This window comes from Hydractinia symbiolongicarpus, chromosome 10 (assembly GCF_029227915.1).
Source record: "Hydractinia symbiolongicarpus strain clone_291-10 chromosome 10, HSymV2.1, whole genome shotgun sequence".
Classification (NCBI taxonomy): Eukaryota; Metazoa; Cnidaria; class Hydrozoa; order Anthoathecata; family Hydractiniidae; genus Hydractinia; species Hydractinia symbiolongicarpus.
The window spans coordinates 20,725,807-20,742,526 of NC_079884.1; the positions used below are offsets into that span (position 1 = coordinate 20,725,807).

General features: G+C 39.6%; 2 protein-coding genes across 2 annotated transcripts; both read right to left on the reverse strand.

Moving 5' to 3' along the window:
• Positions 1 to 777: 777 nt before the first annotated feature.
• On the reverse strand, positions 778 to 5,098 carry LOC130662645 (uncharacterized). The gene is made up of 4 exons (XM_057461543.1): positions 4,975 to 5,098; positions 3,538 to 3,844; positions 1,576 to 1,660; positions 778 to 1,487 (listed from the first exon to the last, which is right to left on the reverse strand). The coding sequence occupies exons 1-4, from the start codon at positions 4,983 to 4,985 to the stop codon at positions 1,072 to 1,074; spliced, it is 819 nt and encodes a 272-aa protein (XP_057317526.1). The 5' UTR covers positions 4,986 to 5,098; the 3' UTR covers positions 778 to 1,071.
• Positions 5,099 to 12,507: 7,409 nt separating this feature from the next.
• Positions 12,508 to 14,288, reverse strand: LOC130612235 (uncharacterized). The gene is made up of 4 exons (XM_057433540.1): positions 13,256 to 14,288; positions 13,032 to 13,170; positions 12,711 to 12,944; positions 12,508 to 12,610 (listed from the first exon to the last, which is right to left on the reverse strand). The coding sequence occupies exons 1-4, from the start codon at positions 13,597 to 13,599 to the stop codon at positions 12,524 to 12,526; spliced, it is 804 nt and encodes a 267-aa protein (XP_057289523.1). The 5' UTR covers positions 13,600 to 14,288; the 3' UTR covers positions 12,508 to 12,523.
• Between the last annotated feature and the right edge of the window lie 2,432 nt (positions 14,289 to 16,720).

Sequence of the window (16,720 nt, forward strand, 5' to 3'; positions counted from 1 at the left end):
GTGATTTCTTCCAGCATGTTGGAAATACGTTTGCATCGATGCAGTTATTCAAAATCTTCGTTAGGACTGGCGATAGTATATAAGGAACGTAGCTGGCATAGTGTATAAAATTTGGTAGTTGTATTTTTTAACCAAAAATAACATAAGATCCGAAACCATAACTCCACTTTAAATGAATAATGACGTGATATGGTAGTTAATAGAGTTGAGCGATTATTAACGATTAACCTTTCATAGAATATTCAGTTAGTATTAACGATATGGAATGTATAGGACCATGCACAACGCAGACAAATAAACTTTATATCTTTTTTTCGTTCAGGCACACTCTAAAATTTGCGTAACTCCCGAACACTATTTTTTACTATTCAACTATCCATCCGCGTGACATGTTAACTGTCCTTTTCTCTCCTCCTCTAGTTAGTAATGCCCCCAGCAATGACTTGGTTATTTGTAATGTATTTGTGCTTCAATTTTGAGGGAAAGATATTACAAGACTGTTAATTTGACATGTAAAGATCAATCTCATCCTCATAACACTTCTACGCCTATAACATGATGATATGAAAGTATCAGAAGGCCGTTGGGTGAACATATCATAGACGTAATAACGGTGGATACAACGTTGACGCAAAATGACATTTCTTAAACGTTTGCGTAATGTTGCGAAAGGGTTTTTCAATATATGTTTTAAACGGCGAACATATTCGAAGAAAATAATGGGGTATACATCTGACTAGGTAAATGCAATTTTACGCGATTAAAAAAAATGGTAAGTTTAAAAAAAATTCGGTTATCTTGAATTTTTTCCGTTTCAATCTGAAAAAAAGCTTTGGCTTAACTTACTCCATGTTGTAACTTTGCCTGCAGTAAAAGCTTGAGTCAACAACTATCTAATATCACTTGACGTAAACGAACATAAAGTAAGCTACTTTCAAATTTTGTTTGTACGATTTATATTGCGCATATAAGTTAGCGCGTTATCGCATCTTTTGCGTACAAGACAAAGAGTCAACGTAGTTTGTAGAAGCACCATAGTTAAGTCTCTTTCTGTTTTCTGATCGTAGTATATTATGCTTTATATCCATATACTTGTACTTCTCTGATCGACACAATTTGTGCAGTTTGGTGTTTTCTGTAAATCCCCACGTATCTTGCTTCGCAAAATTTTTTATCGCTTGTACAGAAATACGTTAATCCATTGGCATCACTTTCATCTATTCTGCCAATACTTGGGTTATCTTTGAGTACGCTTGACATACCAGCTTTTATGTTTACAAAAGTATTAATAAATTTTCGCCATACTTTAATATATAAAAGATGATATGTACTTTTTAAATCGATTTTCAACCAATCAGTTATTTTTTCTTGGGTCGACGCATAATGTAGGCTTGTAGTGTCACCGTCTATAGCGTATCTAGCGGGACAACACGATTTACTTGTTGATAAGGATGCTTCCGCCTGCAGTGCCACGTTTTTTAATGTCACTGTAAAAATGGGCAAAAACATCATTAATTAATCCGCATTATAATAGCCAAAATTCCTATCTGTAAGCTATATGAAAAGACAACTTACCGCATTCGTATTCAACACCGTTGCATGAGTCATCACACATCGTCTTCTCTTGGCATGGGCTTAGACTTTTGCAAAATGGTCCTCTCTGTAACGAATAACAAATATAGTTGTAGTACTTTTGCTTGCAACAAGGAAACAAAACCTGAGTTCGCTAGCAACCATACCTCGGATTTGTTAGTAACGAAAACATAAACAGCTAAAGAAAATGTTGCCCACACAAAATTTCAAATTTGTAGCAGTCATTTTGGTATAAGCTGTAACGAAATATATTCTTCTAAGTATAACGCAGTGGTCCTTTTACAGCTACTAAAGTTGTACAGTTTGTATTATAATATACTAGTCGATAAAGACCCGTGGAAAAATCCACTTAGGCAATAGGACATTGAAAAAGTTGGTTTGCTGATGTCAACATTGCAAATCCAAAAACAAATTGGCGAAATTTAGTTTATTCATTGCCTGTAACGTGTAGAGGTTGAAACGCTGATCAAAATAATATATAGGATCATGTCTTTTTAACAAACGACAAAGGACATAAGAGGGTTTAAAAATTTTGCTTACGTTAGCAATGGCCCGTTTAAACGCAAAAAAAAAAAATTCAGAAATTTTTATCCCTGTTACCTTCATCGTATAGATCTTGAAACGATGATCAAGAAAATGTATAGGATCATGTACTTTTGACAAACGGTTGCAGAGATATTGGGGTGTAAAGCTTTTTTGATGACGTCATCAACCCGTCCATTTCAAAACGGATTGAGGAAGCAGGTTTTAGAAAATTACCCAAATTGGTACTAGGTACTCCGTAGTTACCTACGCGGTAAAAAATCATTGATGTCACCACCTCGTTTCCAAGTTATTTGGCCTCTAAGTTTTAGGTGCACTGTAATGGCTTCATTAATTTAATATAGGACATTGACGTTAAAGTAGTGTTATTGACGTCGGCCGTAACGTCAGAAAATTTAACATATTAGACATAAGTTTTTCGACGACATCAAAGGTAAATGACGATATCCACTTTGCCTGTTACAAACAGACACAGTCTTCGTTTTATTATAAGAGACTAGTCGATGAAGCCGGTAGAAAAATCCACTAAGGCTGAAGAACAATGGAAAAATAGGTTGCTTTAGATTTTTTGCTGACGTCAGCAGTGCATATACAAAAAGAAAATTGGTGAGATTTAGTCATCTGTTGTCTGTAATGTTTAGAGGTAGAAACGCTGATCACAATAATGTATAGTATCGTATGTTTTTGACAAACGCCTAAGGATATATAAGGGTTTAAAAATTTTGCTGACGTCAGCAAAGTCCCTACCAAAAGTTCCAAAAAAAAATTATTCGCAAATTCGTACACCCGTTGTATTCATCGTATAGATATTAAAATGCTGATCAAGAAAATGTATAGGAACATGAACTTTTGACAAACGGTTGCAGCGGTTTGTAGGTTTTGTGATGACGTCATTAACCCGTCCATTCCGAAGCGGATTGAGGAACCAGGTTTAGGAAACTTACCCAAATTGGTGCCAGGTGGTCCCTAGTTACCCACCACGCGGTGAAAAATCATTGACGTCACCACCTCGTTTCCAAGTTATTTCGCCTCAAAGTTTTAAGTGCACTGTAACGGCTTCATTAATTTAATATAGGATGTTGACGTTAAAGTAGTGTTATTGACGTTACGCCGTAACGTCAGAAAATTTAACATATTAGACATGCATTTTTCGGTTCCTTCAAAGAAAATTTCGGTAAGATCAAAGCAAAAAATGAAAATATCCACTTTGCCTGTTACAGACACACAGAACTGGCGTATTATTATATAGATGTACCCAAGGTTTTCTACTGGAATAAAGTTTTTCACCGATAATAGCAATTAGTAATTTTCATATCAATCAAAGTCCGCTTGACCTTATCCGCTTAAAGAGAATTAAAGGAAATTGGGAAGTGAAATCCGAAGATACGATATTGCACTTACGTTTCTGTTTGTATTATCTGTTCGCATATAAATCGATCCGGTTTTTGATGAAGTTGCTGCAACATCAGAAGATAGAAGATCACATAGTTGAGTTGAGCTATGGTAATTACACGCTTTGCACAATGATTCTCCCACACATTCAATCATGCACTTGTCTCTGTTTACTATTTTTATCGATTTAATAACATTCCCTGGAGAATACTTGTTATATTGGATGTCAGAGAAGTTACCATGATATTTACACGGAAGCCTTGTGATGTAACCATCGACAAAAATGTAGCAAGACGCAAGGATGATGGATATAAGCCTAAAAATACGGATATTTTATGAACGTTTGTGATATGTTAAAATGAAATGTTTAAGGCTTCATTGCCCTTATCAAAAGCTTTAGTCTGTTCAAAATCGCTACTTCGTGGCAAGGGTGTAATCATCGCTATGTACGGTGGACGAAAATGTAAGGACCGTAAATATGTACGATAAGCGTTCTCCTATAGTTTTGGCAATTTACATGAGTTTTGAATATACACATGTTTTGCATATATTTGTATATGCTACGAAATCTTTATTGCAAGGAAGAGATACTTAACTTATTTGCGTCATAACAATTCTGTGACTAGCCCACTTTCCATGCTTTTTCCGCCTCTTTCGTAAACCTGTCTTTTAGGTTGAAACGTAATCTCGTGGCAGGAATAATAGAGCAAATATATAGACAAATAAAATAAAACAAAACAACGTCAAGAGAGACAAAGGGAGTCATAACTAAATAACTAAATATCGTAAAACGGAGCAAGATCTAAAAAAGAAACAAAATGTAGTTATGTACGACGGACGACGGCCAAACCGGTGGATTTTCTTAATAATATTTTAGTCGCAGCAAAATGTTACGGTGCGATACGTAAAACTCCTTAAATAGGAATTTAATTATATTTCTATGAAACACATTGAAAATTAGTCATTTGAGGTTGGGTTGGAAATTAAGATTACATGTAAAATATAACAGACCAATGGGTTAAATAGTTTTATCGTGTCCATAAAATTAATAAAAAAAGTGGGATTAGGTACTCTATACAAAAAAATTTATTACAAATTCTCCTTCTCATATAACTCCAACTAACAAAATTTAAATTGAAAATAACCAACTATTTTATCCTTATCTTTTACGGTTATTGATCGTTAATTTACTTAACAATAGAAAAGTAAAGGTCTAAAAAACACAGTAAAAATACAAAATATTAGTTACTGAGACAAAACTTAATACTTTTGAAAGGAATTTTCGGTTTTAACTAAAATTTAACTTAATTCAAATGAAAGAGCATGTATGCAAGACACCTACAAAGAAATTAAAAAAACTCAATCAAGTTTTATTGTCATTGAGATTGTTATCTGTAAGATTTTTGTTTTTAAACGCCTTGGTTGAAAATTTACACTACTACGTACCTTCGTATCATGTTTTCATTTTTGTTTCCAACAATATATTTCTTGAATAGATCTCGTATGAATTTTAGTTTTTTAATATCATAAATATTGATGTCCTGTAGAAGAGAGTATTATTGTTTAAAAACTAGCTTTGATTCATTTTTTTAAAAATATATTCAATTTATATATTGTTGATATGGCAAAAGCAGTCAAAACTTAATAGTCAATTAATTTGACGCCATTTATACGGTCTTTATATTATTTTCGTTTAACTATATTTGCTACGGGGGTTTTCGAACATAACTCCACAACTTTTGAAAACTTAAGTATAAATTAAATCAACATGACACACTTGTAGTACGTCATGAAAAGAACCAAATGACAACTAAATTTTTTGCTTATGTTAGTACTTTTTCTGTGACTTCATCGAAAGCTTGAAATTTGTCAATGCAATATGTGCTCAAAAGTTAGTTACCTTTTAGTTCTAATGCCAATTTTCACATTCATAATTTCTGGCTCTAACGAAGTTCAGAAGAAAAACACCAAAATCTGCTTGACAATCCGATTTTTCAGATTTTTTGGTAAAGTAAATAAAATGAGGAAATCGGATTAATCTCTTGACGAAAGAGAGCTGTGTTGTAAGTTTCAAGTTTTAATCCTAACGCAATTTATTATATTTCCCCCATTATAAAGATTTCATAGTGATTTTAAAAAAATGTTTTTATGATCTTCCGTTTATAAGGACTCCTGGAAATTTTTGGAGTAGTTTCAAGTAATACTCAATTTCTTGGATTCTGTATTGGAAAATATATTGGAAAATATTGGAAAATAAAAATATCTTCTCTATAATAATACGGAGCTTCCGTCTGTCTGTGTGTGACTTTTACAAAGTGGATTATATTTTTCACAAATTTCCTTGGTAAAGTCTATGAAACATCGCCTATCAATTTGTTTTAAACAAATTACCAAACTTTGACATTAAAATAATATTAACGTCAAAGGAAAGTATATTAACGTTAGTGAAACCATTACACTGCACCTAAAACTTTGAGGCCAAATAACTTGGAAACGAGGTGGTGACGTCAATGATTTTTCACCGTGTGGGTAACTAGGGACCATCTGGGACCAATTTGGTTAAGTTTCTCAAACCTGGGTCCCCGAATCCGTTTTGCAATGGACAAGTTGACGTTTGTCAAATATACATGATCCTATACATTTTCTTGATCAGCGTTTCAATATCTATACGATGAAGGCAACAGGTATATAAATATCTAAAGAAAATATTTTGTGTTTTGACAGGTTTCTGCTGACGTCAGCAAAAATATAAAACCCTTATATCTCTTTAGGAGTCCGTGACAAACATATGATTCTATGCATTTTATCGATCAGCCCTTTAAGCTCTGCACAATAGAGGCAACGTGGAAACAAGTTCTAAATTATTTTTTGTGGATGAGTTGTTGACGTCATCAAAATTCAACTGGCATTTTTCTAACTTTAATTCTGCCTGAGCGGATTTCCCAATGATTTCTCAAGGATTTTTCACGGACTGGGGAAATAGAGACCACCTGGGTCCAATTTGGGTAAGTTTCCAAAACCTGGGTCCCCGAATCCCTTTTGGAATAGACGGGTTGATAACGACATCAAAAAACCTTCAAACCCTAATATGTCTTCAACCGTTTGTCAAAAGTACATGATCCTATACATTTTCTTGATCAGCGCTTTAAGATCTATACGATAAAGGTAACAGGTATACAAATTTCTAAGAAAAAAATTTATGGGCCATTGTTGACGTCACAAAAATTCTTCCTCTTTTCATTTTTATCCTGCCTCGGTGGATTTTTCTACGGGCTTTATCGACTAGTGATAAATATAATAAATATGAAAACTCAGTAAGAGTAGTAGCATAGAGTGAACATAAGTGGTTTTGACCTCCTTCGACACCTTTACCCTTCAAACTCCCGCCTCCACTACCTCCACCCCCACTCCAGCCTCCACCCTCCCAAAATCGGTAAATTCGACGGCATGCGACACCAAATCCGAAACCCGACATCTCCGACGCATGTGCACACGAGTATGGGGAATAATGCTGACATCAACAAAATCTCGAGCATGCGCAATCGAGTAGGGGAAAGTCCCATACTCAAAGGGTTGCCCCAAATCGCTGGTTGGCGTTTTGTTTCCTTAGAAGAAAGATGGAGTGGTTTCAAAATATTCAAGATCATTTCGGGACCCAAGAAATGTGCACCGAGGCAGTTCAAAGGAAGCCCACGTTGCTCAAGTATGTTCCGGAACATTTCAAGACACAGGAAATGTGTACCTCGGCGGTTCGGAGAAAACCTGGGCTAATGGAGTTTGTTCCGGATCATTTTAAAACCCAAAAAATGTGCACCAGGGCAGTTCAAAAGGATCCCTGGGCGATCCAGTATATTCCGACCAATTCAAGAATCAGGAAATGTGTACCAGAGCGGTTTACTATAACCCCTGGCTGCTCGTGTATGTTCCGGATCATTTGAAGACCGGGGAAATGTGTACCCTCGCTGTTCAAGAATACGCCTGTATGTTAAGGTGTGTGCCGGACCATATCAAGACCCAGGAAATGTGTGCCAAGGCAGTTAAATTGGCACCCTGTCTGCTCGCGCATGTTCCGGACCATTTCAAGACCAGGGAAATGCGCACCTCGGCGGTTGAACGCATGTCCCGGAGCATTTCAGATTCCAGGACGTGTTCCGGGGATCCTCGTGGAAGCTCAACTAAAAATGATGAAAAATCTTTTTGAATGAGTATATAATAAATGTGTTATAGTAATCCAAAGCTGGCTGATATAGTCGGAGATGCAACAGCTATGATTTTCATAACCGGTATTGGTATTACTCTATCACTCCTGGCTTTATCTTTGATACAAGAATTAGAGAAGGAGAAGGAGAATGAACAAAGAATTGTGAACGAGTACTCGACATCTATGACAGATGCTCCTGCGGACGGAAGTTCTTCGTATAGGGTAAGCTGCTCTGCTGGTACTGCTACCAGGAGTATATCACGTATAATGGTGGTGGATAGATAGATAGATAGATGTGCATATTTTACATGGCTACCCTCACAAATATCGAGGGATATACCCTGTCTATTATTTCCAGGAGGGGCCATGGCTTAGATGGAGAGTCCTAGAGTATTTAATGCTCATTTTGAGCGACGCAGACCCAATTAGGGCCCGCGCTCTACTAGACAACTCCCGGCAACATCCAACGGCCCACACAGTGTGCCATCTTCCCAATTTCCCTCACATGGCTTGGGTTAACCCGGGGCTATGGTAACATTCACTCGCCCATGTTGAAGCTGTCCGTGTGATGCTAGTTGAAGTTTTCTCTCCACAATAAAAGAGGATGTTGAAATTTGGAGAGACAACTGTTAAATCTGAAGACTTTTACACTAATTCGAAACCACTAAAAATCGAAGAAGTGAACATTGAAAACCTTCTACTGAGCGACTCCATCCCAGCTAATAAAGGTAAGGATGAGCGCTTCGTGATCAGTTACCAGGATCAAGACGGAAACCTGGGACCATTCTGATCCTGACCCCTGAAGAGATCCGCTCCAAGGGTGTCTCTCAATACAGTGAGGGTTCCGCGCTAGCGATGTCATTTGATCTAGCAAACTACCCTGAGTGGTTGGCTAAATATGAAAAGATCTTGGACAAGGTTGAGTCCCTGGAGGGGATTTGCTTCACCAATGCTAGCGTGAAAAAAGAGCGGTATCACAACACCAAGCTTACGATGTGGGATAGTAAAGTCAGAACCAACTTCCATTCAAACAAATACCACTAAAAAGCTGTAAATGCAAGGCTATCATCAAGCTGGCGAGTATATATAGGCAAGGGCGCAACTACTACGCACAGACCTATTAGAAGAGTGTAAATACAAAGAGGTTGAGGGATACGGCACTTGCTACTTTAGTGACCCTGACGATGAGGGTTTCACCATATTGTAAGCGGCTTGCCAAGGTTCTATGTTGTTCTTCAACATAGACACAAACATGAACGATGTTAAAGCACTGAAAAAGGAAGCGAAAGCATTAAAGATCCGTAACTGTTCCACGATGAAGAAGGCAACTCTTCTCGAAGCGATCCGCAAGACCAAGTACAAGGATATTGGAACACAAACAGACGATCCCTATAGCGAACCTTGCGTCACGATCGCTTGACAGACGAATCTTGAGCAATGCTTGAGAGAGCTCTCCAAAAAGCAGCGACGTGTCATACATGACTGTGGTCTTATCATCGACCATGATATTGGAGAAGTGCTCGAGATCGTCTAGTATGTAATCAACACACTAGATCTATGAATACGCGGGCGGCTCCTCTAAGTACCGCTGACATACTGTGCAAATTGAAGTTTTCTCAACAGTCCATCCTTCGCCTCTTTACGCCCTTGCGCGACAAGCTGCATACGTTCCCGTTCATTGATCGATTCCACGATCTTTCGTGTTTGTTGTCGGGCTTGCTCCTTCAGCACCATGTACTTTTGCTTCTCCTGTATAATTAGGCTGAACTCGTAGTCGCTAATCACACCATTTTCCACGGCTTTCAAGATCAAGTCAACGATAGAGTTCAACTTGGTCTCAGCCAGTAGTCTGATGCTCTCATGCTTCTTGCCCTTAACACCTAGCCTCTTCCCGGCGTTCCGCAGACCTGCTTGACCTAGCCCTACAGCAATCGTAATTCCACATATAGCCACGACTAATGGTACACCGATGCCCGAAAGAATACTACCGATACCTGAAGTTATTACACTTACCGCTAGTAACCCGTGGTCACAGGATCTAATCCACGTACCATGCATCTTAAACTTTTTGGCGAGCTTGTCACGCTCTTTAATCTCGGCGCGCAGTCCTCCTGCCTGTCTTCCGCAGGTGCAGAAGGGAAAGGCGGGTAAAGCTTTGTAATGTCAGTCATATTTATTCTATGAGTAGGTGCATCGTTATTCCCACGAACAAGGCATTTTTATCGTGGTGATGCTCATCCGTCAACATGAACTTAAGGCGTTCCGTCGAACCTTTCAAAGGAAGGTGAACAGGGTTATCGAAACTCCACGTCAACATGTCTCCGCAAGCACTTACCTCTTTGGTCGGTAGGATGGCAAGAATTTTGGACTTTTTACCATCGAGTTGGTGACAAGGGAGTCTCAGCTGCTGGTAGACGTCAGTCTTGTAAAAGCTGTCATGATCGCCCTGGGTAAACATTGCTTCGATATGAAGATTATATCCCATAAGGTCCAGCAGTGATTTATCGACTATTGCAACGTACCCCTTGCTAACCCTAACCCTGCACACTCCATTCCTGAGTACGAAGAACTTGATCCTGTCCCCTGCTTGACTGCTGACTATGACAGCGAGATCCTCGATCCTATATAGACCCTTCTCGATCGGGATGAGGTCTTCAAAAGCCCCGACACTAAAGTTCCCATCATCGGTCAACCCAGGGTCCGCTTTATGAATCTTCAGATCGTTAATTTTTTCGAAAAGATTCAGCCACGTAGGTGGAATGCTAATCGACCTAAGAGCTATCCTCGTGTCCTGCCCTAGATGAGGGTCGAATATCGTAGGGTTCTCTATATCCGTGATATACAGTTGCTTCATGTTTCCTTAAAGAAACATGAACATTTACTCGTATAACCCCAAAGCAACGTACAAGTCCAACAGAGGCAAGTGGCCTCTCGGTTTACCTAACTTGGAGCATCAGGACCTGTACGTGAGTACGACTCAGCACATTTCCGTGGCCTTCCCACAGTTCACCAAGTACCCCATCAAAGTTCCCACTAACCTGTTGAACAATCCCGTGAGTGTAAATTGGGAAGGACAAGCCCTAGACTATTGGAACAGCCAGGTAAACTTCGCTTGTCTTTGCGCGACAACGGCGTTGGGATCTCTGCCAAGCACATGGGTGGCTCCGTACCCTTTGTTCAATCCATTTTCAAGTTCCACGTGTACTACCACATGAGACGTATCTTAGCGAGAATGAAGGTACCCATGCCGTATGTTAATGGCTTTTCCCAGTACGGGAACCCCTACTCCACCTCGGTGTATGCGCAAATATGTCGTGAGTACGGTGCGGACTCCAACGCTTTGTACAAGTTCAAAGCTCTGGTGTCATCGTTGACAAATGGTAGATGGTGGCCGCAGGTTGATGGAATTGGGCCAAGTTTATCATCCCCACTAGCCAAGGTCTGACATCGAAAGGTCTGATGAAGTTTAGCGAGAGTATTCGCGTTTACGTGATCTTGCTACTAGGATCACAAGCAAGTGCCAAGGCTTCAATCCTAGGCTCTAACGCCGATAACTTCACGGCGAGACAGATCCTCCTGCAGAAATTTCGAAGCCATGATTCAGCGTGGTGAGAACGTAGGTTAAGACATCACCGAGTTTTAAAAGGTGCTCCAGTATGCTAGGACTCCGGTAAACTTCGCCGTGATGTCCTGCGTGTACATGACCCCTTTCAACATGGACCTTCGCATTGGTAAGATCGTGGGGTATAACAAAAACGTTCTGATCGCACCCTCTAACGTAGGCGTAGGGGTGGAGCTAGATCTGAGTACCAAAGCCATGGGTCATACTGCCAAGCATGAGGCAGCCTTCGCCACACCTAGGCAGATTATCAAGTCGAAGAAAACTACGCCTAATCCTGACACCAAGGGGGTGCGGCAACCGCACCCCTTCCCAAGGAAGGGGTGCGGTCTTGAGCTCGAGCCCTTTCACCTTTTTTGTATTTTATCTATCTGCCTGTCATAGGAGGTAATCGTGCCCCTTAGGAAACTCAGGTTACCATGGAATGTTCGAAGTTTGAGATCGTACCCTTTTATTTCGCGATCCGTGAAGACTCCACTGCCGCGAGTCTCTTCCAGCAGTGCTCTCGTCTCGTCTAAAACGTTCCCGAGCCGCAGCAGTATTTCAATATCACCTTGTCATCGATATGAACAATCTCACCCATGAGTTTTTGAGCCGCTGCTTTATGGTCATTGTGTGGTGTAGTATAGTCGTCGAACCTCATGGCTCGCAATCGCTCCGCATCTAGAAGCACCACTATCGCGGAATCTTTCTTAATTTCACCATTATTATTTGTGAGCTCTATACCATCGTAAAGAAGTCGGTTTCCATCGACTTCAAACTCGTTATAGTGGCCCAGCTCCCCACTAAGAGCCTCGTAAAGGCTATCAACTTTAGATCTTACTAGCTCCTGTCTTGCCGTGTAGTCCAGTCGTTAAAGTAAAAAAAACACACTGACCTGGAAAAAAATGATATAGAGCTGAAACTTGGCACACTTACTCCTTTTAATATGTAGATTACCAGAAAAAAAAGCCCCATCGATAGCATTTGTAGAAAATGAGATATGCGCCATTTTTAAAAATGGTGGATTTCCAAATTTTCGAGAAAACGAAAGTTGGTCAATTCGAGAACCAGTCAATTTAGAACAAAAAGTATTATCAACCCAACTCTCAAAAATCAATATTTTTAAAGTCATGGACTTTCTTTAATAGTTTTCATCTGAAAAAAGTAAATATTTGTATACAAATTATGTAAAATCAAAATGCATCAAATATATCAAAAATGTTTCTATTCTCTTCTTCATCTTCCAAATCATCTTCGACGTTACTATCACCATCGAATACCTAAAAAAAAGTGATTAATAAGATAAAGGCTGGCTTTTTTGCTGAACTGACTCCTTATAAGAGATTTGCCTTTAAAAATGAAGAATTATAGAGAGCGGACCTCTTTATTTTCACATGTTTCACCGTGACATTCTCCACAAGACTGCATACAGCTCAGACCATGTTTTCTGCATGAACACAAATTTGTTGAACAGGGTGACTTCGAAGTAGCCTTGCAGTTGCATTTAATGATTTTTAGGAGGCTATCAGGGGCGACTTGTTTATCTGTCTTTATTGGCATCATTTGAGAATTTTCAATTTTCCAGCCCCATTTGCTTGGATCAATTTGCTTAAGCTATAAGACAATAGATTGTTATAAAAATTGAGAAATTGCTACTTTAACTGACATTGCTTGTACATTTGTGTGGTTTAAAATTTATACCTCTTCTTCCTCTAATATCTTCCAATTCATTATCTGTAGATGAACTCGAAAACCGTGTAGAATAGCAGCACTTTCCGTAGGTGGCATCTTTTCAGGATCAATTTTTCCTTTCCAACACATATCGAGATATTTCCGGTATCTGCAAAAATGCACTTTGAGATTATACTAAATGAAGAGAACCTTTTTGTATTGTGAATAAATGTTATATTATATAAGAAACTCACCTAAGTTTGCATAAATCAGTCAAGTCGTTACCACCATAAATGATTTGAAACGCTTTGATGGCAGCTTCTTCGACATCTCTGTTGTCTGCCCAAACATCACCCATTGTGTCTGAGACAATCTGCAATGTTTTGTTCTTTGTGACCAATGACAGCAAGTTATTTTTTCCCTTTCCAAAAGGTGCCGATGTTGTATCACAGCCGGAAAACGAATGTACAAAAAGAATATGCTGTCGGATAGGGTTCCATTTCTGACAGACAACTTTCATGTTCCAGGCTTTATCCAACCTCTCTTGAAAGAAGTAAACATCTCCATGATGTTCTTGCCAATGGTATAGAAGCATCATTGCGACATCGGTATCATCGGCAACTGTTACAACGGCTTTTTTTGTTGTTTGTTTCGGCTTCTTTTAAAAAAAACCAAAATGTTTAGAAAATCACGAGGCTCGTATGTCCAAAGTTTCTTTTTTTTGAATCTTTTCTAATGAGAATTCAATGTTTACGCAGGTCGAAGTGAAGAAAATATTAAGAACACCTCATCCTCGCTTCTGAGATAATTTAAGAAATCTTATAAAAAAAAGACGGATACTTGTCGCCAGGATTGATTTCACTTTCAATCAATTCTTTCATATCATGCAATAATAGAATAATTATATCTACCAGACTGACGTGTATGAAGATTCCATGTTTGAAGCCATTGTTCCATCTATACTTTTCAGTTTTCTATTTACAAAACTATTCTTTTATATTCTATTCTTATCTATCAATTCTTCCGTTTTCTACGTGCACAGTCTTTTACCAACTATCTTAATCACTAAATAAACGAAACATTCGAAACTGAAATTCGATAAATTCTAAACTTGTGATTCGAATGGTCTGGGATATAAATAAAGCAAACTTCTTTTCTGACCTTTTATAAGTAAAATAACTGAAAAAAAACTAAAAATAGATCTAAATATCTAGCATTGATAAATTAGAAAATAACTGTATGCATTGTCGGGTTCTTTCTAATTTTTTTTTTCTTCAGAAAATTACCTAACCCCACCCCCCCCCCCCCCCCCCCACAATTAATGATTTTTGTAAGTCGATGTAATAATATTTTTTGTTCCAAATCGAAAGTTCTTTTCAATAGTTTAATTAGTTTTCGAATTTACCAGCTTTCGTTTCCTGAAAAATTTGGAAATCCACCATTTTTAAAAATGGCGCATATCTCATTTTCTACAAATGCTATCGATGGGGCTTTTTTTTCTGGTAATCTACATATTAAAAGGAGTAAGTGTGCCAAGTTTCAGCTCTATATCATTTTTTTCCAGGTCAAAACACTTAACGACTGGACTAGTGGGCTGTCCCGTCGTGGTACCTCCCGAAGATGTTGCAGGAGTAGTGCTAGGTCCGTGAATATCCTCGGGTTGAAGGATGTCGCTCTCGCTGCTGAACTCCTCAGGCTTATCTTGAATATCTTCCTCTGATGTAAAGTCATCTCCTTCATATATTGGATTATCAGACATTTATTCAACCCACAATTGCCTACTAATAAATGTATGGAACCAAGTTAGATCCGCATAAGGAACTAAAAACTATGCTGGCTATGAAAGGGAAGAAGCAGCGTGTTAAGATCTCCCATAACCCCAGTACGATTAACCAGAACGAATTCTTGAATGTGGATGTTCCAAATATGGGACAGAACGAAGTCATTTTCCCAGGCTCTCTCAAACTCCTCTTTGACCTGGAACTTACTGGCACCAATACGAAACGCACCATCGTCAGCAACATCGGCAAGGCCCTGGTGCAGGACTTTCGCATAAGCTTGAACGGTCACAAAGTTCAAAACATCAGCGATTACAATGTGCTCGCGGTATATAGGGATCTGTGGCTCTCAAAATTTCAGTATTAAACATCCTCTCGAACAGCTCACGCGTATCATCGTCGGGCAAGGTAAAGTGATTTTTGTAGGAGTTCGCAACCCCCAAGGCGTCCTCCTTAAACCAACACCAGGTGTGTATCGCGTTCGGATCGTCACATCTCCCGATTATAGTGCTCTCGGGGTATTTTGTCATCAGCATGCCCATGCCCCGCCGTACGCGCTGACATCTGATCATGTAGTAGGGATGCTTACCTTTCTTTCCACACTCATGAGGGTCATTCTTGTTAACAACGCAGAGCATATTGTCGTATGGATGTCCCTCGGGGACATGCCTTTGCTGTAGCTCAACGATTTCTTCCTCTCTCTCTTCAAGATTGTCCTCCAGCATGGCAACGGTAATATCTCTGTTCTCGATGCTCTTCGGCTATCTTGCGCTGCTCCCTGACCTCATCTTGTAATTTTTCGACGCCTTTTCCTGCCAGCCATCTCATAAGCTCTACGGCCTTAGGTTTTCTAGAGCGGTGCACAATCTCCAGGTCGCCGTCCAATGTCACAAAAGCGCCGTCTCCATGGACTTCCTTGGTGGGTGCGTCGGACGCATCCCCTGTGATATCACGGTGAGGCGCGGTTTTCACGTCTCTGTATGTTGCCTTTATATCATAAATTCCCAGAAACCTCACCAGGTCAGCAGACGTGAACAGGGGCTGGCCCTGGTTGTCTAACAAGGTCTCAATGGCTCTAGCAGGCACGGCATTAAACAGGGTAATTTGAGAAAAAGACATTTTCTTATGGGCTTTGGAGCTCAACGAGCATCATCGCCAGCCGGACTATGCCTCGGGTCTGCCACACCTTAAAAGGAGGCAATAAAGGCCGGCTTCCGTCAGTAAAACCGTGTCTTGATGTTAGGGGTCGGATTCGCCTTCTTAACATCCTTTACTTCAAAATTTCCAGGTCCTGGGGTGTTCCAATCTCACATTTAAGAACGCATGCTTAGACGTTTTTAACTCGGTCTTAATCGACCCCCAGTCGTTGATCAAGTTTTTCTCTTCGTTAATCAAATTCATGTCGCTGCGTTCGTGCGGGTACCATACAAAAATTTGTTTTTTATGGTCTAAGGTTCTTCGATAACGTGTACGATTGAGTTAACAACCAGAGGCTGTGCTTCTTATGCCTACCTGAAATAGCGAGCTCGAGCAAGGGTTGTCGACGCTTTTCAAGGCTTTCATTAGCGATCATATCGTCGACGATAAATAACGTTTCAGGCTGGGTTGTGGGCTCTTGCTTTCGCGTGGGCTGAGGCGTCGGGTGATCTCCATGTGGCTGTGGCGAAGGCTTTTTACGTAAAATATAGAACCCAACTCCTACACAGGCAAGTACGGCAACAAGACCTCCGCCAAGGTATACGGTGCCTGACTGTACGGAACTTATCCAGAACTCGCTCCTGAAGAGGTTTTGACTGTAGATTCTATCGTGTCCACTTGTTGCTTCAGTTTCTCCTTCATCTTTTTCATGAGTGCCGCCAACTTGACCCTGTGCTGCTCTTCCCGGATGCTTTACTGGCTTTGTTATGACTCTCTCTTCTTGTGGTTGTTGTTCACTCATTT

Bases quoted from the DNA above. Each gene is read 5' to 3' on its own strand.
- LOC130612235 (XM_057433540.1), bottom strand. From the start codon at position 13,599: ATGATGCTTCTATACCATTGGCAAGAACATCATGGAGATGTTTACTTC. The intron at 13,171-13,255 runs GTGAGTTTCTTA...GCATTTTTGCAG, and splicing joins ACTGATTTATGCAAACTTAG to ATACCGGAAATATCTCGATA. The intron at 12,611-12,710 runs GTCCGCTCTCTA...ACTTTTTTTTAG, and splicing joins AAACATGTGAAAATAAAGAG to GTATTCGATGGTGATAGTAA.
- LOC130662645 (XM_057461543.1), bottom strand. The intron at 1,661-3,537 runs GTAAGTGCAATA...TATTCGTTACAG, and splicing joins CAGATAATACAAACAGAAAC to AGAGGACCATTTTGCAAAAG. The intron at 1,488-1,575 runs GTAAGTTGTCTT...CCATTTTTACAG, and splicing joins CGGTGTTGAATACGAATGCG to TGACATTAAAAAACGTGGCA.